A 22,165-nucleotide genomic window follows, 5' to 3' on the forward strand; every position below is an offset into this window, starting at 1 on the left:
AGATTTGAAGTCGGAAGGCAGTCAAATACAAACTGCTGAGTCCGTCCCAAGTCTGCGATAGTACAGAAGAATAAGGCGATTTTTATACATTATAGGATCAAGATAACATGAATACAACTTGGTCAGGAATTTTATCAGGTCATGTTGACCTCGGCTGTATCTGTGTATTTTGTATCTGTGCCTTAGGTTAAATTCAATTGTACCAAGAAGACTTGACTAGTTTTCCCATCATGCCATTATTTGCTTCACACAATACTGCACCTTAGTCCTGGTCGTCCCCAAACCGAGAGGCTATGCTGGGCATCCCCACCTTTTTGGCCCATGCAGACTGTGGCCATGACCCGAGTTCCTTTCTCCTCCAACTCTGCGGGTTGCCTGTTGCCACCCTCCTTGAGCTGCTCCTCATCCCAGGAGATGTGGCACTCCCCCATCTTCTCCTGGCCAGCTGGTCTCCCCTCTACAGCCCCAAATTATGGCGCGCACAGCAGTCCACTTTAATGCGGGACCAGGGGGTACCCCCTGACAATCCAGGCACCAGAAACGCCTCTAAAGCAGTTCTATAACCTGTTCGACCAGCATATGCATTGACACATGAGCCTCATTGTAGCGAATCTCCGCACATGTTTGTGGCCTCCATACTGGTGTCATCAACCACTCCTGAGTGGGTACCCCCTGTCTCCAAGGAGCCATCCCTGCAGGAGCTGCTCTCCCTCAAAACTCCTGTGATCAGTGAGAACCCTAAGATATAACTAATGGACGCTTCCCAGGAAAAGGTCACACCTGCATTGTGGTCACGAATGAGTTGGACATTGAGGGAGTGGACTTTGGGGTTCGTGAATGGCACTGTACGACACCATGGAGACCATTGGGCCATGTGAGTGTAGTCTATCACACCCTGCACCTGGGGCATACTGCTAAGTGGGTGAAGGTCATGGTCCAGGTGTCCTGGCTCGCCTGGTCCCAGCCAAAGTTTATATAATGTGGGTCCTCGAATAAAGGACATCTGTTACCTCATTATGCATTTATGCGTGGCTGACAGGGAAATGCCACTCAGGCTGCCGGTGTTGCCCTGAAATGAGTCACTTGCATAGCCATTCAGAGTGACGGTAACTTTAAGGGTCACAGGCAGTGGGTGTCCTCCCATTTCATGAGATGCCAGCTCTTGCAACACCTGGCAAAGATGGTCCACTGTTGCCTGGGACAGATGCAGTCTTCTCCAGCACTGAAGCTCCAACATCCGACATTGCGAAATTCCACCATCTGTGGTGCTGCTCCCGGAATAGCTATGGGCCCAGCCTCCCGCTCCTATGAAGCAGCACGTAAGACCATAAGCAATAGGAACAGGAGTAGGCCGTTTGTGCCTACTCCACCATTCAGTAGGATCATGGCTAATCCAATGTTCCTCACATCGACTTTCCTGTCCTTTGCCCATAAACCTTGATTCCCTTACTGATCAAGAACCTATCTATCTCAGTCTTAATATACACAAGGACTTAGTCCCCACAGCCCTTTGTGACAAGACTTTCCAAAGACACTCAACCCTCTGGGAGAATAAATTCCTCTTCATCTCAGTCTTAAATTGGCACCCCTTATTCTGAGACTATGCCGTCTGGTCCTCGACTCTACCATGAGGCGAAACATACTCTCAGCCCCTGTCAAGCCCCTTAAGAATCCAATGTGCTTCGATGAAATCACCTCACATTCTTAAAAATTACAATGAGTAGAGTCCCAACCTGTTTACCATTTGCCAATAAGAAAATTGTTCTATACCAGGGATAATTGTAGTGAAGCTTCTCTGAACCACCTCTAATGAAAGAAGATGGGCTGAATTCTCCTCCGTCGGGATTCTCCGTTTTGCCGGCAGCCCAGGGGGTTTCCGACGGCGTGGAGCTGGTCATCAGCTGGCGAAACAGAGAATCCTGACGGCATGCCGTACCAGAAATCTGGTGCAGCGGGACGGAGAATCCTGGTCGATATTTCTTTAAATAAGGGGACCAAAACTGCTCACAGTACTCCATATGTGGTCTCATCCGTAACTTGTGCAGTTTCAACAAGATGGCCTACTCTTATACTCCAACCTCCTTGAATTAAGGACCAACATTCTATTAGCCTTCTTGATTATCTGCTGCACCTGTGTGCCAACCGTGTGTTTTGTGGACAAGTACCCCCCAAGTTGCTTTGTGTTGCAGCTTTCTGCAGTTTTTCCCCATTTAAAATAGTTCTTCCTTCCAAAATGACGATTTTTCATTTTCCCACATTATACTCCGTTCACCAACTTTTGCCCACTTACTTAACCTATCAATATCTCTTTGCAAACTGTTTGTATCCCTCTCATAACTTGCCTTTTCACCTATTTTTGTGCCATCTGCAAATTTGGCTACAATGCATTTGCTTCCTTCCTCCAAGTCATTAATATATCTTGTGAACAGTTGCAGTCCCAGCACTGATCCCTGTGGAGCCCCACTGGTTACAGGTTGCCAACCTCAAAAAGAACCCCTTATTCCCACTCACTGTTTTCTGCCATTAGCCAATTCTCTATCCATGCCAATGTACCACCTCCAACACCATCTTATGATTATACTTTTTGTAAGGTACCTTATCAAACGCCTTCTGAATGTCCAGCTGGAACACATCTACTGGTTCCCCTCTATCCATTCTGGTTGAGACTTCCTCAAAAAACTCTAATAAATTAGTCAGACACGATTTCCCTTTCATGAAACCATGCTGACTCTGATTAAATTACGATTTTCCACTTCCGGTGGCGGCCATGGAGGAGTAGGTCGCACATTTGACAGCTCCCGCCTGTGACGGACCTTTTACCCCCCAGTTTTTTCAGATTTTATGGGATAAATCAGTGAAGAGTGAGACAGTGAGGAGAAATCCCCCTGCAGTGTATGGCGAATTGGACCAGAAGTGGCCGTGTGAGAAGGCAAAGTCCTATAAGGAAGACGTGAGCAGAGCTGGTAACGCGGGAAAGCATGGCGGAGAGCAAGGGCCGGGGGGAGTCGGCTCAGTGGTCAACAAAGCAGCTGGTGAAGTTTTTCGAAGATCGTTTCGCCAAGCTGAAGAAGGACACGCTGGACCCGATTAAGGCTTCGATTGATCAAGTTGTGCAGAATCAAGAAACCCACGGAAGAGCAATCCAGGAGGTGGAGAAAAAGGTGTCTGAGCACGAGGAATACACAACCGTGCTGGAAACCAAGGTGGAGATGATGAACGAATGCCAGAAAAGAATGCAGGAGAAGCTGGAGGACCTGGAGAACAGGTCCAGGAGGCAGAATCTTAGAATTGTCACCTTCACTGAAGGCAGTGAGGGATCGGGTGCAAGGCCTTATGTGGCAGACATGTTGGAGAAGTTGTTGGGGGCTGAGGCGTTCCCTTGGCCCCTGGTAATGTCTAGAGCGCACAGAGCCCTTGCGAAGATTCCCCGAGCGAATGAGCCGCCAAGGGCGATGGTGGCACGCTTTCACCGATTCCTGGACAAGGAACACATTCTACGGTGGGCCAAGAAGGAACGGAGCGCAGCAAGTGGGAGAACTTGGGTAGCATGGTGGTTAGCATAAATGCTTCACAGCTCCAGGGTCCCAGGTTCGATTCCCGGCTGGGTCACTGTCTGTGTGGAGTCTGCACGTCCTCCCCCTGTGTGCGTGGGTTTCCTCCGGGTGCTCCGGTTTCCTCCCACAGTCCAAAGATGTGCGGGTTAGGTGGATTGGCCATGCTAAATTGTCCGTAGTGTCCTAATAAAAGTAAGGTTAGGGGGGGGGGGTTGTTGGGTTACGGGTATAGGGTGGATACGTGGGTTTGAGTAGGGTGATCATGGCTCGGCACAACATTGAGGGCCGAAGGGCGTGTTCTGTGCTGTACTGTTCTATGTTCTATGTAACTGTGAGCTGCACATTTATCAGGACCTGGGCGCGGATTTGGCCAAGAGACGAGCTGGGTTTAATCGGGCAAAAACGGCCCTCTTTAAGAAGGGAGTGAAGTTTGGGATGTTGTACCCAGCCCGTCTGTGGATCACACATGAGGAAAGGGACTTCTACTTCGAAACGCCAGACGAAGTATGGACTTTTATTAAAGAAAAAAGGCTGGAGGCGAACTAAAAGACAGTGAAGCCTTGGAAAGTACTGTGGTAGCGATTTGTTGGGCTAGGCTGTATAAGTATAAGTAGTGTTATGTGTAATAAGGGGCTGTTTTGATGGCTAAAGTTAACTTTGTCTTGCAGGGAGCTGGTTAGGGGAGGGGGGGTCTTTGGGGCTGGTTCTGTTTTGGGGTTTTTTTTCTCTAATGTGGCTGTTTCTTCACTGTTTTTTCTGATGTTTGTTTACTGGGGAATGTGATGCTTTTGATATGTTTGTCCAAGTGGGGGGGAGGGGTGAGAACAATGGGGAGACAGACAGCTTGGTGCCATGGGCGTGCGCTATTAAGTCAGCATGGGTCAGCTAACTCAAGGAAGCACAGTGGGGGGGCGAGCAGGTATTAAGCTGGAGCCTGACTTGGGGGGTTGGGTTTCTAGTGATGTTTGTTTACTGGGGAATGTGATGCTTTTAATATGTTCGTCCAAGTGGGGGTAGAGGGGTGAGAACAATGGGGAGACAGACTGCTTGGTGCCATGGGCGTGTGCTATCAAGTCAGCATGGGTCAGCTGACTCACGGAAGCACAGTGGGGGGGGGCGAGCAGGTGTTAAGCTGGAGCCTGACTTGGGGGGTTGGGTTTCTAGTGCTGTTGCTAGGAGGGGGGGGGGAGTGCTTTGCTGACAGGGGAGGAACGGTTACGAGGGGACAAATGGGAGGTGTGGAACGGTGAATGACCGAGGGGGGACTTGAGGAGGTGGAGGGCGCAGGCTAGAGGCTGGCCTAAAAAGGGTGATGGGGGTGGGGGGGGGGGGTGTGCCTGGGGGGGTAACCAGGCTGATTACATGGAACTTCACAGGAATGAATGGGCCGGTCAAGAGGGCTCGCGTGTTTGTGCATTTGAGGGGGCTGAAGGCGGACGTGGCAATGCTACAAGAGACACACCTAAAGGTTATAGACCAGACAAGACTGAGAAAGGGGTGGGTTGGCAAAGTATTCCGCTCAGGGCTGAACTCAAAGACCAGGGGGGGTAGCGATCTTGATCAATAAACGAGTGGCATTTGAGGCAGGGAGAATCGTTTCAGACAAGGGGGTCAGGCAAGAGAATCGTGTCAGATAATGGTGAGTGGGAAGCTGGAGGGAATGCGGGTGGTACTCGTGAACATATATGGTCCGAATTGGGACTATGTGGAATTTTTGAGGCGGGTAAGATCCCAGACTTAGAGACACATAACCTGATAATGGGAGGAGATTTAACACAGTCATTGATCCGGAATTGGACCGGTCAAAATCCAGGACAGGGAGGATGCCGGCCGCGGCAAAGGAATTTAAGGGGTTTATGGAACAGATGGGGGGAGTAGACCCCTGCAGGTTTGCACGGCCAAGGGCGAAGGAGTTTTCTTTTTTCTCACATGTCCACAAGGTATACTCTCGCATCGACTTTTTTTGTTCTGAGCAGGGCGCTAATACAGGGGGTGGTGGATACTGAGTACTCGGCAATCGTCGTGTCGGGTCATGCCCCACATTGGGTAGATCTACGGGTTAGTGTGGAGAGAGGGCAATGCCCGCTGTGGAGACTGAATGTGGGGTTGCTAGCGGACAAAGCGATCTGTGGGCTGGTTAACAAGTCCATCCAGAACTACCTGGAAACAAATGATACGGTTGAGGTCTCTGTAGCGACGGTTTAGGAAGCTTTGAAGGCAGTGGTCAGCGGGGAATTAACCTTGATACGGGCCCACAGAGAAAAGGCGTAACGGGCTGATAGGGATAGATTAGTTGAGGAGATACTCCAGGTGAACAGGAGATACTCGGAGGCCCCGGACGCGGGGCTACTGAGGGAGCGGCGGAGGTTACAGGCGGAGTTTGGACTGTTGACTACAGGGAAAGCGGTGGAACAGTTGAGGAAGGGGAGCGATCTATGAGTACGGGGAAAAGGCAGGCAGAATGTTAGCGCACCAGCTCAGGAAAAGGGAGGCGGCCAGGAAGATAGGGAAAGTAAAGAGCAGAGGCAGGAACACTGTCCTGGACCCAGTGGGGGTGAATGAGGTGCTTAAGGACTTTTATAGTAAATTATATGAGTCAGAACCCCCAGCTGGGGTGGAGGGGATGAGACAGTTTTTGATCAGTTGAGGTTTCCGAGGGTAGATGAGGATCTGATGGAAGGGCTGGGAGCCCCAATTGAGATTGAGGAAATAATCGAGGGGCTGGAGGGCATGCAGGCCCTGGGGCCTGACAGCTATCCGGTGGAATTCTATAAGAAGTTTTCAGAGATATTGAACCCACTGTTGGTGAGGTTATTTAATGAAGCAAGAGAGAAGGGAGTCCTCCCCCCAACAATGTTGCAGGCCTCGATTTCATTGATCCTGAAATGGGAGAAGGATCCGGAGCAATGCGGGTCATACAGGCCATTTTGTCTACTGAATGTGGACGCCAGACCGCTGGCTAAGATACTGGCCAGAAGGATAAAGGACTGTGTCCTGGGGGTGATAGGGGAAGACCAGACGGGATTTGTAAAGGACAGGCAACTCAAGGCCAATGTTCAACGGCTTATAAATGTTATTATGAGGCCCTCAGAAGGCGAGGAGGTGGAGGTGGTGGTAGCGATGGATGCAGAGAAGGCTTTTGATCGGGTGGAGTGGAATTACCTATGGAGGCGCTGGGCAGGTTTGGTTTTGGTGAGGGCTTTATTGACTGGGTGCGGTTGCTCTATCAGGCATCAGTAGCGAGTGTGCATACGAACCGACTGAGGTCGGGGTACTTTAAACTACACTGAGGGATGAAGCAAGGGTGCCCCCTCTCCCCGTTACTGTTTGCTCTGGCCATAGAGCCATTGGTGTGGTAGTATGACTAGGGAGATTACGGTACCCGAGAACCAAGCTGCCATTGGTGCAGAAGACTCGCTGCCCGTTGGCCCAGGCAAGTCATGTGCCTCTCTGCCAATTGACTGAGGCTAGTCATGTGACTCCCCGCCGATTGGCTGACGGGTTGGTAACTCCGCCTACAAGGCGGGGTATAAGAACCCGTACCGGCTGGCAGTCGGCCTTTCTCTACCTCTACTGCTGGGCACACATCTAGTGTATTAAAGCCTGTTGTTTGGAACTACTTCACGACTCGAGTCCAATTGATGGTGCATCAGTTGGCCATGGCGTTAAGAGCCTCTAGGAACTGGAAATGGCTGGTTTGTGGTGGGTGGGCGGTGGACCACCAGGTCTCGCTTTATGCAGATGGCTGCTCTTGTACATTTCAGACCCGTTGGAGGGCATGGGGGAAGTAATGCGAATCCTGGGGGAATTTGGCAATTTTTCGGGGTATAAATTGAACATGGGGAAAAGCGAGATGTTCGTGATCCAGGCAAGAGGACAGGAGAAGAGACTGGGAGAGCTGCCGCTTGGAATGGTAGGAAGGAGCTTTCGGTATCTGGGAATCCAGATGGCCTGGGAATGGGAGGCACTGCACAAGTTAAACCTATCCCGGCTGGTAGAACAAATGAAAGGGAACTTTAAGAGATGGGACATGCTCCTGCTATCATTGGCGAGGAGGGTACAGACTGTGAAAATGACGGTCCTCCCCAGATTTCTGTTTGTCTTTCAGTGCCTCCCCATCTTCATCCAAAAGGCCTTTTTCAAGCGGGTGAATAAGGTTATTTTGGGCTTTGTGTGGGCGGGTAAAACCCCGCGAGTGAAGAAAGTGTTGCAGGAGCGCAGTCGGGGGGGGGAGGGTGGGTTGACGCTGCTGAACTTCTGCAATTACTACTGGGCGGCGAATAAAGCTATGATTAGGAAGGGGGGTGGGGTAGGGTAGGTGTGGGAGCGGATGGAGGCGGCATCATGCAAAGACACAAGTTTGGGAGCACTGATAACGGCACCTGTTCCATTCTCGCCGGCCCGACACTCCACAAGTCTGGTGGTGGTGGTGGCTCTGAGAATCTGGGGGCAGTGGAGGAGATTTAAGAGAGTGGAGGGAGCATCGGTTTGGACCCCGATTTATAATAATCATCAGTTTGTACCGGGTAGGCTGGATGGTGGGTTCCGGAGATGGCAGAGGGCAGGAATTAGGAGGATGGGGGATCTATTTATAGACCGGAGCTTCCCCAGCTTGAAAGCCTTGGAGGATAAATTTGAATTGCCAGCAGGGAATGGGTTTAGGTATTTGTAGGTGAGAGACTTCCTGAGAAAGCAGGTTCAGGCCTTTCCGCTGCTGCCACCATGGGGGATACAGGATAGAGTAGTCTCCAGTACCTGGGTGGGAGAGGGGAAGGTATCGGAAAATTTAACAGGAGCTTTCGGAGGCGTTGGAAACTCCGGTGGAGGAGCTTACTGGCAAATGGGAGGACGAGCTAGGAGGAGAGATAGAGGCGGGTCGGTGGGCGGATGCCCTAAGCAGGGTTAATACATCCTCATCGTGTGCCTGATACAATTTAAGGTAGTCCACCGGGCACAAATGACAGTGGCTAGGATGATCAAGTTTTTCAGGGTAGAGGATAGGTGTGCGAGGTGCGTGGGAAGCCCAGCAAATCATGTCCACATGTTTTGGGCATGCCCGAAGCTTAAGAGAGTTTTGGCAGGGTTTTGCTAAGGCAATGTCCACGGTACTAAAAACACAGGTGGTGCCGAGTCCGGAGGTGGTGATCTTTGGAGTGTCGGAAGAGCAGGGAGTGAAAGAGGCCGACGTCCTGGCCTTGGCCTCCCTGGTAGCCCGGAGACGGATCTTGTTAATGTGGAGGGACACAAAGCCCCCGAGTGTAAAGGACCTGGGTTAGTGACATGGCTGGGTTTCTCAGTCTCAAGAAAATAAAGTTCGCTTTAAGAGGGTCAATGTTAGGGTTCACCCGGAGGTGGCAGCTGTTCGTCCACTTTTCGGGGAAAATTTAAATGTCAGCAGATGCCGTATTCCGGACGTTGGGGGGGGGGGGGGGGGGGTGAAGATTGGGATGGGGGTGGAAATGTTTATTATACCATGTTCATGTCATTGTTATTATGAAAACTTTCAAATACCTTAATTTTTTTAAAAAAATTTTAAACTGCTATTCATTTCATAACAATTCATTCCAACAATAGCTGTTAGGCTAATCAGCCTATAGTTACCTGTTTTTTACCTCTCTCCCTTTTGTAAATAGTCATGTCATATTTGTAGTGTTCCAATTCTCTGGTAGTTCTCAAGATTCCAAGGATTTGGGGAAAATTGCAAATAATGCATCCACTATCTCTGGAGTTACTTCTAGGATCCTTGGATGCAAGCCATCAGGGCCCAGAGAACTTAATCTGCCTTCAGCCCCATCACTTTGCCTAATACTTCTCTACTGATGGTGATGTATTTAATTGCTCTCCTGTACTCTTCAGTATTAATGGTATGAAACAAAAGAACTGCTGCACCTATATGAGGTTCCAGACCTCCCATGACCATTCACAGCAGCTGACATTTTCAAATTGAACAGTAAACAGCATTTGGTTTTAACATTTGGTTTTAGTTGACTCGTATTCTGCGTGGTTCGAACTTGATTCCCTGCCAAGCATGACGAGTAACAGTTATCACCAAGCTCAGGAGACACTTTGCCACACACTGTACAAGTATCTTTCACCATGAAGACTGATACAAAATATTTGTTTAATTCCTCTGCCATTTCCTTGTTCTTGTTCTTCATAACTATCTCCCCAAATTCGTCTTCCAAGGGGCCTATGTTCACTTTGACCTCTCTCTTCCTTTTTATATATTTAAAGCAGCTCTTATTGTCAGTTTTTATATTCCTCGCTAGTTTGCCAAGGTTTTCTCTCTCTTTATTATCTTTTTTGTCTTCCCTTGGTGGATTTTGAATTTATCCCAGTCTTTGGGGCTGTCACTGACTTTTGCTTCCTATGTTTTTTCTTCCAAATTAATACTCTCCTTAACTTTCTTAGTTAGTCACGGTTGGTTTATACCTCTCATAATCGTTCCTCCTTACTGGAATATATTTTTGCTCGGTGTTATGAATTACCTACCCCCTAAATATCTGACACTGCTTGTTTATTGTCTTTCCTGCTCATCTTTCCATCTAGTCCACTTAGCTAACTCTATTATCATTCCATTGTAATTGCCTTTATTTAAGTTAAACATAGCTGTTTCCGACCCAAGTTCCTCACTCTCAAACTGAAAATTAATTTCCCGCATGTTATGATCACTACTTCCTTTTACTCTGAGGTCATTTATTAAACCTACCTAATTACTGTATCCAAGGTAGCCTCCTCCCTGGTTGGCTCCATGACATATTGTTCTAGGAAACAACCCCTAATATACTCTATTAATTTGTTGTCTTGGCTACCTCTTCCAACTTGAGTAGCCCAATCAAAATGAAGATTAAAGTCACCCATAATTATTGCTCTATTCTTTTTGCATGCTTCTATTATTTGTTGATTTATATCCTTTCCTACAGTGTGGCTGCTGTTTGGGGGTCTATACACTACTCCTACCAATGTCTTTTCCTTGCTGTTTTTTGCCTCCACCCAAATGGACTCTACATCATCTGAGTGTAGGTCATCTCTCTCAGCTGTCCTCATTTCATGTCTTATCAACAGTGCCACCCCACCATCTTTTCCTTCCCTTCTGTCTTTCCGAAAGGTCAAGTATCCCTGACTATTAAGTTCCTAGTTTTGATCTCCTTTTAACTATGTCTCCGAAATTGCTTTGAGATCATATATCCATTTATCTAGAATTGTGCAATCAGTTAATCTACTTACTCTGAATGCTTCATGCATTAAAATACAAAACCTTTAGGCTTGCCTTTTTGCCATTTTTAATCATCCTGACTTTTATTTGTATCATGGCCCTATTTGCCTCTCACCCTTGATTACCCTGTCTACCGTTTTTACATTTTACTGTCCTTTCCTTTATTACTGTCCCTTCTTTCTCTTTCCCTTGTCACCCTGCTTAGGTTCCCTGCCATTCTAGTTTAAACCCTCCCCAACAACACTAATAAATACTTCTAGGAAATCAATCCTGGTCTTGCCGAGGTGTAACCTGTCCAATTTGTACTGGTCCCACGTCCTTCAGAACTGGTTCCACTATCCCAAGAATCTGAAATCCTCCCCCTTACACCATCTCTTCAGCCATCTTTAATCTGATATATCCTGCTATTTCTACTTTGACGAGCAGGTGGCACTGGTAGTCATCGTGAGATCACTATCTTTGAAGTCCTACTTTTCAACTTACTTCCTAACTCCCTACAGTCTGGTTTTAGGACCTCATCCCTTTACTTACCGATGTCGTTTGTACCAGTGTGTACCACGACCACTGGCTGTTCATCCTCCCCTCCAGAATGTCCTATAACCGTTCTGAGACATCCTTGATCTGATCTTTATACATACCATCCTAGAGTCTCGTTTGCAGCCACAGAAATGCCTGTCTGTTCCCTTTCCAATTGAAACCCCTATGACTATTGCATACCCATACTTTTTAACTGCTCCCTTATGCAGCCGAGCTAACCATGGTGCAATGAATTTGGCTTTTGCTGCTTTCCTCTGAGAGGCCATTCCACTCAACAGCATCTAAAGTAGTACATCTGTTTTGCAAGGGAATGGCCACAGGAAATTCCTGCACTGCCTGCCTAATCTTCTTGTTCTACCTGGTGGTCACCCATTCCGTTCTTGCCTGTGGAGTCTTAGCCTGCGGTGTGACCACGTCTCTTTGTGTGCTATCCACGATACTCTCCGCCTAGCAGAAGCTCGACAGTGTCTTCAGTCACCGCTGAACCCAGGCTTCCAGGACCTGTAGCTGGAGACACTTCATGCATGCATGCTGGTCCCGGCACTGGAAATTTTCCTGGCTTCCCAGATGGAGCATGTGCAGCACACCACGGCTTGGTGCTTTCCTGCCATGACTTATCCCTTTAAATTAAACTCTTAAAAGATGCTTAATATTGTTGCTCGTTTTGGGTGAGTGTGCTTAACACTCACTTGGCTCTGTTTCTCGTTCTAAGCTCTGGAGTCGCCAGGTGCCGTAAAGACACCGTCACAAGTTTCAAGGTCAAGTTCAAAGCAATAAAGCTGTACACAAATTAGTAAGTCCAAAACAATTAGAGCTTATTATAACACAATTATAATAACACTCATGCACACACTAAAGATTAAACTTACTTCTACCACTAGACAACTAATACTTAGCTAAGAAGGAACTGCGAGGTCAGGGAACAAGGCCTTTGTTCTGGTCTGGTCTGCAGGCTTCGGATCACTATCAGTCGGCAAGGGTGTAAGTAATGCCGGTTTCAGGTAGCGGTCATCGTTAGGTACTTACTTATTGGCGGCTGCTGCTCAACAGCTGATGTAGAAGACAGGGGTCTGGAGGCTGGAGTCGGAGGCCGGAGACAGGAGACTGAACCATGTGTGGGTCCTTTCTTTTATAGGTCCCAGGCGGTCCGCACCCCTTTGGGCAGGCTCCCTCACCTGCTGGGGATCGATTGGGCCAATCGATATGGTTTGAACCCCCCAATCCTAGGGCCGTTCCTTGATCGCTGGGGCGGTTCTTAGGACTTATTGTCCTGGGCTTCTCTGGCTCCACCGTTTCTGGACTGCTATTGAATGTATCGATTGATACTTAATTTGTGTCCATTGTACCTGGGACTGGCCCGGTATCACTTCATTAACATGCTAACGGCTTTCCATTTACAACGCTGCCTGATCTCTGCAGCTGTCGGGAAACCGGTTTCGGCAATTGTCTCAATGCATAATTGCTCTGCAAGCTGTTTGCTCTTTAACATGTCCGTTTTCCCTGCACTCTTTGCAGTCTTCCATTTTGTGTTCGTTAGTGGCCATCTTAGATGGCTACAATATCCAATAATATCAATTACTCTAGGGCCCTTCTTTCCTCGCAGATGCGGGGAGAATGTTCAAACTCCACACGGACCGAGACCCCCCCCCCCCCCCCCCCCCCCCCCCATCATGACCATGAACCGGTTGAGTGATGAAAGACATCATCGTCACGCCTTAAATAGGGGTACACATAGTGTTATCTGTGTAATGTTAATGTTTGTTTGATCATTGGAGTTCAATGCTTGGGCCAACGCTTCCAAAGGACTTGGTTCCAATCAGGGACACTGATGGTTAACTCTGCAGATTTCATTGGCACAATTGACTAGTCAAGGAAGGGTGAGGTAGCATTTCAGTCAAATGACTGCCCTTTTGGCAGACTTGGCACAGCTGATTTGAGTGACGCCTGCAATTGGCATGACAAGCATATCCTTAGAGGACACTCATTCTCCCAGGCTACAAGGGCTGCAGCGTTGATAAGCCTTCCTTTAGCCACAGCCATCCAACACAACACTTAATTCCTGACAGTCAAACTTCCCTGACAATTGGATTTGAACTTCCATGCAGCTTAACCTCTTTGTCCTCACAATGCTGCCTGAGTGTGGAGTTCAACATTCACTGCAGTAGTCCTTTCTCAAGTGAGAGGGTCCTCATGCCTCATAAGGCAGGCATGGAACGCATTCCTGAATACCCCACTCCGTAAGGACAGCCTGATCTCTCATGAACGTCACAGACCTGACCCTCTGTATTCACCTCCTCCCATCCACTTTCCAGCTCCCACTAAGGAAGGGCACTGCCTCAGCGGCGATTTATATTTACACATAAGTCAAGCAAGGAGGACATGAGAAGTGATGCATGAATGCCAGCCTTCAGAAACCTTAAACGAGGGGTGCCCCGTCATTAACGGTGAGGTTCCCAGGCCCCTGCAGTATGTTTTGCTTTACTCCACCGGCGCGGAGAGTTGAAAATTGGAAATCATGATCTTGCCAGAGAGAGTTGCGTTTTCCGATTCTCTCCGGACTTTGCACCCGCGTTGCAGTTCTCACTGATGGCTAGTGCAGGCTCTAAATAACCCCCTATATTTCTAAAACGATCCAAAGAGAAGAACACTTTAATTTTACATGTTTCTATATTTTAAAAAGTATCAGTATTTGTTAAAGGGTTTCTCATATGTGTACAGAACATTCTTCTTTAGTTCAAAAGGTGGGTCCAACCCACAAACCACAGTCCCCACGACAGATAGGGCAAGAAGGCCGGACTCAAATCCATATTTTCTGGAACAAAGGATCAAATACTGTGTTGTTGGCACCAATCAGATCACACTGGCTGGACAGCTGGCTCGTGATGTGGAGCGAGACCAAAAGTGCAACTTCAGTTCGGGCTGAGTTCCGGCTGAGGTTACTTGTGAATGCCCAGCCTTCTCAATCTTGCCTCTCGCCTGAGGTGTGGCAACCTTCACATTAAACCACCACCAGTCAACTCTCAAAGGGGAGATCAGCCTATGATGCTCTGTCCGTGATGATATTTTGTACTTCAATAACAATGGGAAATTAAAGTAAAAACCAATGATGACAGAATTGTGGGAGCAATTCTGCTGCCTCCAAATGGGCTGAAATTAGATTTTTTGTCAACAAGATATAAAGATGGGGAGGAAAATAAATTCACCAAGAGAAAGCTTGGTGAGGAATTGTCTCCTGTATCTTTTAAATAAATGTTGTTCACACATGCATGTACCAGAGTCAACTGATATATGAGAAAACAATAAACTAAATCTGTTGGGAAAATATCTGGGAAAAATAATTTTCATCTGTAAAGTAATAAAAATTCTGTTCTATTTGGACTTGGTGTTGACTACTAGCTTTGTCTCATAGAGAAAATGAGCATTTTCTAATCTGTGTTACAATTGATTGCAGGTGATGTCTGAAGGTGGTCCACAACCACAGTCAAATATTTATTTCTCAATTAGTAATCACACCATCGCCAAGGTAAATGAATTAGGGCAGCTGACTGCCCTGGTGGTGGGAACAGCAAAAGTGATTGGTATTGTCCAAGCTGTCGACGATGACACAGGAAAGGTGGTTGTTTTCTCTCAGGTAATATGATTTTCTGCCATCGAGTCTGCTATAAATTACCCAAAGATCCAACTTTTAATTTGGTTCATGAATGGGTGATGAGGATTATCAGTTTGTTTTATGCATCAGAGGCGTCTTAATTTTTCCCAATCAGAAGCAAATGAATGGTGTTTACTTTTACTATCTCTGTTTGGTTTTGTGAACTACTACCAAAAATTTCAGTAATTGTAGAAGGATGATCTAACTTCTGATTCTTGAAACATTGTTCAGAGTTTCTGTAAACGCATCTTTCAGTTTTACAACAAGAGTAAGTACAATTTGTTTAATTGATGTTTATTATTTATTCTGGCAAAATTACACATTTAATATTTGATTCACTTAATCAAACAATCTCTTACTGTTTTAATCTTCCTTCCAGTAGTTGTAAAGGTTTCACTGGTAGATGTTTAAAATTTTTGGGGTTGGGAAAACGAGTCAGTGTTTTGGAGCAATCCTTCTGGCAAATTTGGCAGAGAGAGGATGTCTAAATTTGAATTAGGAACATGCTCAACCTTCACGAGCATTTCTGTGCTTCAGCTAACGTTCAAAGTCTATTCTACCTTGGTGCTACATACCTTTGTATGTAATTTCTAATGAATAGGAAATAAAGAATGTGTGAATTTCATTGCAGATTTAGGAGATCCACATTATAAACGCAACATCTAATTTGTAACAGAAATCTAGGTCAAAAGGAGAAAACATGAAAAACAAGTTCCTTTAAAGCTTTTGAGTTTTTACCTGGCAAAATTTATGCTGGATAATGGGAGGTTGGACCATAGTTCACCCCTCTGCCATTTCAATGTATTGCTTATGTATGAGAGCTAATGTTTTCTGCCTGAATTAATATATTTGAGGAATCACATTTATTCAGAACTTTTACTGTATTCAGAAGCTTTTACTGTACTTTTTGAATAGAATTTAATGGGATTTCCCACCAGGTCATCTGAAGAATGGGTAGGGAATGCATCTTTGCCATTCCTCCCTCTCTCTCTCTCTCTCTCTCTTCCCCCCTGCCTTGAGTTAGTCACCTTCACCTTACATAAGTGAAGGTGACTAACTCAAAAGTGCTGTAGCCATTCTGTGCCCATTTAATGAACTGACTTGTTTGTTTTTTAAATAGTGTACAAGTATTTTTTTTCAGACGGTTGGGCTGTATGTGTACTGCAAAGCTGCATAGACCAAGCAAGAATTTCTAACGGGCTATACACATGTGAGATTAATTCTTAAGAGTAACTAGAGTTTTATGTTTTGACAAAAGGATGAAGTGACTGTAGACGTGATTCAGCTAAAAGGGATTAAAATCCATGCTCCCGTAACTAGACTGAGGACTGGAACTCAGGTACAGAATGCAATAATTTAATATGCTTAACATGTAGATCAAGATCAGCACTGTAAATAATATGGCACTTTATGTAGCGCGTCATTTTATAACAGTTGCCCAAAACAGAACTAACTAATCTTTCAAGGCAAAACAACACAAAGCTCAATGAGCAGGCTTTTCTGCCCAACCTGCGGCATGTTTTATAGAGTTGGTCAGCCATTGACCGACAGCGGGATTTTCGGTCCTACTGTTGTCAACGGGCTTTGTCTGTACCTTTTGCCTCCAGGGACCCCATGGCATGTGGCACAGTGGTTAGGGTATGGTGGCACACTGGTTAGCACTACTACATCACAGCACCAGGGACCCGGGTTCAATTCCAGTCTTGGTGACTGTGTGGAGTTTATACATTTTCCCCATGTCTGCGTGGGTTTCCTCCGGGTGCTCTGGATTTGTTGCACAATCCAAAGATGTGCAGGTTAGTGGATTGGCTAAATTGTCCCTTAGTATCCAGAAGGTTAGGTGGGATTACTGCATTACAAGGATGGAATGGGGGCTGGACCGGGTAGAGTGCTTTTTCAGAGGGTCGGTACAGAACTGAATGGCTTCTCTGCACTTTTGGGAATCTATCTATGAATCTAGGGCGTTGTGTCCCTAAAGGAATGTTTGAATTGCATTAGGCTTGTGCAGGACTGGAAGATCTGGTTAGCACTGTTCCTTCACAGCGCCAAGGACTCAGGTTTGATTCCCGCTTGGGTCACTGTCTATGTGGAGTCTGCACGTTCTCCAAGTGACTGCGTGGGTTTCCGGGTCCTGAGTGTTCGTAAGTAATCAAACCATAGTCCTGGTGAAACACTCTCTGTGGGGACAGTGCAAACAAACCTTGCAGCTTGGGTGCATGATGTATAGAACAGGTCTCTATGTTCTGCTGTGCGAAAGCCTATCGGGATCACGAGCAAGATGATGCCTCTGCATTATTGATCCATGAGAGCTCTCCAGAAGTTCTCAAGATGCTGCTCCCCCCCCAGCCTGAACACACTATGGAAGGGTTCCCGAACCCCCCCCCCCCCCCCCCCCCACAATACCCACGCCGGGCAACCCCGTGGCCTGATCGTACACAAAAATGCCAGCTTGGTGCCCAGGTGGCACTGCCAGCAGGCATGCACACTGTTGAGATGCCAGGTTGGCATTGCCAAGGTGCCAGGCTGACATTTTCTGCGGCACACGCGATCTAGCAGGGGTGCGCTGTGTGGATGTGCGGGGTGGCAGGTACCCTACCATAGTGCATTTGGGCTGGAGGGGCAATTAGGAGTCGCTGGTGTCCCGATCTCTCGCTACATTGAGGAGTTCCATTGAGTGGAGCTCCCCAGTGTTCAAAACGGGGCTATGTGCGGTTTCAGCTGTATGTTCCCAGCTGAGGCCCCTTATACAACATTTTGAGCACCGGGAAACACGTGTCTCAATGCCCTTGCTAAGATACTTTGTTCCCAATTAGTTGAATCACACCCTCTATGTTTTACTCAACAATATTTAAAAAACAGTGAATAGTTCTAAATTATATTTTGATAAAAATATTGTAATATGATATACTTGTCCTTCAAATTTTAAACGTTTAACCACTTTTGCTGGGAAATCAGTTCCTTGTTCTGTTGCAATATGGATAAGTAGCTAACTGTTGCATGCATGAATTTGTATTCTTAACAAGGTATGATACCTACGTTGTAAAATGTGGTACATTTGAATGTTTCAGTTGCCAGTGTATGCAATAGGAGTTACCAGTTGCCAGACTCCATTTTCCTTCGGTAATGCAGTACCAGGTCTGTCTTTTCACTGGACAACAACAAAGCGGGAGGTGATTGAGCTTGTCAGCAGACACTCAGAGGTAATGTTATTTCCTTATTTCGTTCAAACACTATTTCCTGGGCTGGACCTGTTGGTAAATCTTTACTATTGATCTAGATACTTAGGTATGCGCAAGAGCAGCCTGGGTAATTCTTTCACCAAAGTTCATTTTCATTGGGGTAATCACCCTGTGGGTACACAGGAAATTGGAATCATGAGTAATGTAATGGATCATTAATATAGAGCAGTACTCTGCTGCCATCAAGTGTTATTTTTAACTCAACTTTTTAAACCTCATCTCCACGTTGAACGTATTAAATCAGTTTGATTCTCCTTATAGGCAAAATTTAAATTCTCTTCATCTTCTACTGCCTTCAAGAGGTACAGTTTTCTTCTCTGGTTTGTGCTTAAGAAACGATCTTGAAGTAGTGTCCCAAAATTGTTGTTTGACTATATTACAACAGGAATGACAGTTCATAAGTATTTGTTGCCTACGAAGCATTGTTTGCATTATGAAGCACATCTGCTTGTTTTATAGATTTCCTTACAGCTTTCTGCAGAACATAATTTTGCCATGCTACTGTACAGCAAAGCAGAAGGGAAAACAGGTTTGAAAGTCACTATAAAGGCACAGAATCCATCTGCTGGACAGTTTGGAGGATACGTTGACAGATTTTCTGATGAGATTCAGATCATGGTAATAGTATATGTTGTGTTTTTATTTTCATTGATTTTGTAATTCAATAATAATAATTGCTCTCCACTTGGGATCAATTCTCAAGTGGTGTAATACAGTAGTTTTTTTTTCTTATAAATTTAGATTACCCAATTATTTTTTCTATTAAGGGGCAATTTAGCGTGGCCAATTCACCTACTCTGCACATTTTTGGGTTGTGGGGGCGAAACCCACGCAGATACGGGGAGAATGTGCAAACTCCACACGGACAGTGACCCGTAATACAGTAGTTGATTTGCATGCTGAACTACAAGAGGATTTGGACCTGCGGTTATACTTGCAAATTGGCGCTGTTTCTGATCTCAGGTTGATTGTTAAAATCCTAGAGAGAGGAAAATTTAAAAACGTATCAACTCGGATGCTTTTGTACTAATTCCGCATTGCTATGGATAATGGCCCTGGATTGCTTTTACCCCCCCCCCAAGTGTTACTGTCCCTTAAAGAAGTCAATGAAAAGCCTCCACTTTGTGGAGAACCCCTTCTCCGCCCCTCTTGTGGCAAACTTGATTTTTTTCTAAGTGGAGGAACTCTGCAAAGATACCCATGCCCCCGCTTTCGGCGGCTCCCGCCAGCATAACAATCCGAGTCTGGGCTATCAGGGAGGCATAGGCATCATGTAGCGCCCTCCCTCTCCATCAGCTCCCCATATATATCTGACATCTTGCCCTAACCTATCTTATCTTCGGACAGAAGTTTTTCCTGTAGTCCTGGGGGCTGCAGCCACGGGAACGAACTAACTCCTTCCTCAGGAGGTTCCTCAGCTGCAGGTACCTGAACCCATTCCTGTTCAGGAAATCCTCCGTTCCCTCCACCAGTTTTGCCAGATTAAATTGTGCAACTGGGCCCAGCTCTGACCCACATGTATCCCAAGATACTAGAAGTCTGCCCCAGACAACTGAAATGGTGACCTCCTCAGACTCCTCCTCCCATCCCCCCAGTCCCTCGACCCCGGACATTTATCGGGAATATCTCACTTTTCCCCATATTGAGCTTCTACCGAAAAAAAAGACTGAACTCCCCCAAGATCCCCATAACCCTGTCAAAACGTTCAACCGGGTTTGCAACATATAACAAGAGGTCATCAGCATATGAAGAGACTTGGTGCTCCACCCCCTCGAAGCCCTAAGTGCCATTGCCAATGGTTCACTCGCTAGAGCAAAGGGCCCTGCTCTGCCTTGCCTCGTCCCCCGATGCAATCCAAAATACTCCAAATTGACACTATTGGTCCGCACAGTCATCTTAGGAGCCCTAATCAACAGTCTCACCCAATCCGCAAACCCCTACCCAAACCCAGCACCTTGAATAAGTGCAACTAGTCCACACGGTCAAACGCCTTCTCCGTATCCATAGACACAACCACCTCACGGCCCGACGAGGGCATCATCACATTTAATAACCTCTGAACATTGGCCGACAGCTGCCAGCCCTTCAGCGCCGGCCCTAGGGTTGCTGGCACCCCGGGCAAGCTGACCTTCGGTGCCCTTCGGGGGGGGGGGGGGCCGGAGTGACCACCGGCGAGCCTGGATCCATCCGCCATGTTTGTGCGGGGCGGCCTGAGGGATGGCGGCCACCGCGCATGCGCTGGTTGGCACCGGCCCAACTGCGCATGCGCGGGACCCGCACTCCTTGATGGCGCCCCCTAGCACATGGCGCCCCGGGCGACTGCCCGAGTTGCCGGTACCTTGAGCCGGCCCTGCAGCCCTTCACAAACCCCGTCTGGTCCTCCCCTATTACCCGCGGCACACAATTCTCTATCCGCACCGCCAGCACCTTCGCCAATAGCTTCACACCCACATTTAACAACGATATCGGGCGATATGACCCACACTGCTCCGGGTCCTTGTGTTTCTTTAAAATGAGCAAGGTAGACGCCTGACACAGCGAGGGGGGTAGCTCACCCCTCATGACCGACTCATTGTGCATCTCCACTAACAGGCCCAGCCCCGACCTGAACCTCTTACAAAACTCCGCATGGAACCTGTCTTGGCCCAAGCCTTCCCCGATTGCATCGTCTCCACACACTCCATCACTAACCCCCCCACCTCTCCCAAGATCAATTGGCCCCACCGCCGCCCCCAGTCCCTGTGCCCTCACCTCATCTGAGAACTCCAGTCCATCCAAAAACTGCCTAATCCCCCACTGGGCGTTCAAAACTGTACAACTTCTGATAAAATGCCTCAAACACCCCATTTACCTCCTCCGGCCCCATTACAGCTTGTCCCTCATCTGTCCAGTCTCCCTCGCCGCATTCTGCCTCCTCAACGGATGCACAAGCATCCTGCTTGCCTTTTCTCCAAGCTCGTACGCTGCCCCTCTGGCCCTGCGTAGCTGTCTCACCACCTCTTCCATCGATACTAGCCCAAACTCCATTTGGAGCTTCTGCCTCTCCTCAGATGCCACCGAGTATCTCCGGTCCACTGCCAGAAAGGTCTCCACCAGCCTCGCCCGCTCTGCCCTCATCTTATGCGCACAAATCAAAATAAAGTCCCCTCTAACCACTGCCTTCAGCAACTCCCACAATATAACCACCGAAGGGGCAGCACGATGGCGCAGTGGTAAGCATTGCTGCTTCACGGCGCCAAGATCCCAGATTCGATCCCAGCTCTGGGTCACTGTCCGTGTGGAGTTTGCACATTCTCCCCATGTTTGCGGGGGTTTTGCCCCCACAACCCAAAGATGTGCAGTATAGGTGGATTCGCCATGCTAAATTGCCCCTTAATTGGAAAAAATGAATTGGGTACTGTAAATGTGTTCTTTTTTAAACATAGCTACCAAGACCTCCCCCGTCTTATTATGCTCCACATAGTTCTGGATAGCCATCCCTATTTTCTCACAGACCTCCTTATTGGTCAATAACCCCATATCCAACTTCCGCTGTGGCCTCAAGGAGCTCGCCCCTCTATCTGCAATTCTGCGCAGTGCGGTTGCGTGGTCAATACCCCCCATCCCTGCACTGGACCTCTCCAAGATGTCCACCACCATCGCCCCTTAAGCATCTGCGCCACCCCAACTCTGCCTATGTCAGCAACCAACCCCTCCACCATCCCCAACAGAGTACAAGAAAAAGAGAAAGAACCCCCCTCTTCCCCAACAGACCTATCCCCCACTTCACTCCTATTAACTATTAACTCCTATTATCCGATTCTCCGCTCCCCATGCCAGGTGGGAGAATCGCGGGAGGGCCGAGCGACTAACGACACACCCCCCTGGCGCCCCCTGCGATTCTCCCAACCCCCGCTCGGAAGAATCGCCGCTCGGCGTTTTTCACAGCGACCGCCGATTCTCCGGGCTGCCGTTCCTGACCGGTTCACGA

The 22,165-nt window shown here is 47.5% G+C and overlaps 1 protein-coding gene across 5 annotated transcripts in view; it reads left to right on the plus strand.

Annotated features, from left to right (window-relative positions):
* Positions 1–22,165, plus strand: part of LOC119974981 (nuclear pore membrane glycoprotein 210-like) — a 236,351-nt gene that overhangs the window by 145,559 nt on the left and 68,627 nt on the right. For all 5 annotated transcript variants that reach the window (XM_038814382.1, XM_038814384.1, XM_038814386.1 and 2 more), the window contains 4 exons: positions 14,759–14,938; positions 16,215–16,295; positions 18,025–18,156; positions 18,655–18,813. In XM_038814382.1, coding sequence (XP_038670310.1) covers positions 14,759–14,938; positions 16,215–16,295; positions 18,025–18,156; positions 18,655–18,813 — 552 coding nt within the window. The remainder of the gene's footprint in view (positions 1–14,758; positions 14,939–16,214; positions 16,296–18,024; positions 18,157–18,654; positions 18,814–22,165) is intronic.

The sequence above is a fragment of the Scyliorhinus canicula genome, chromosome 12 (assembly GCF_902713615.1).
Source record: "Scyliorhinus canicula chromosome 12, sScyCan1.1, whole genome shotgun sequence".
Lineage (NCBI taxonomy): Eukaryota > Metazoa > Chordata > Chondrichthyes > Carcharhiniformes > Scyliorhinidae > Scyliorhinus > Scyliorhinus canicula.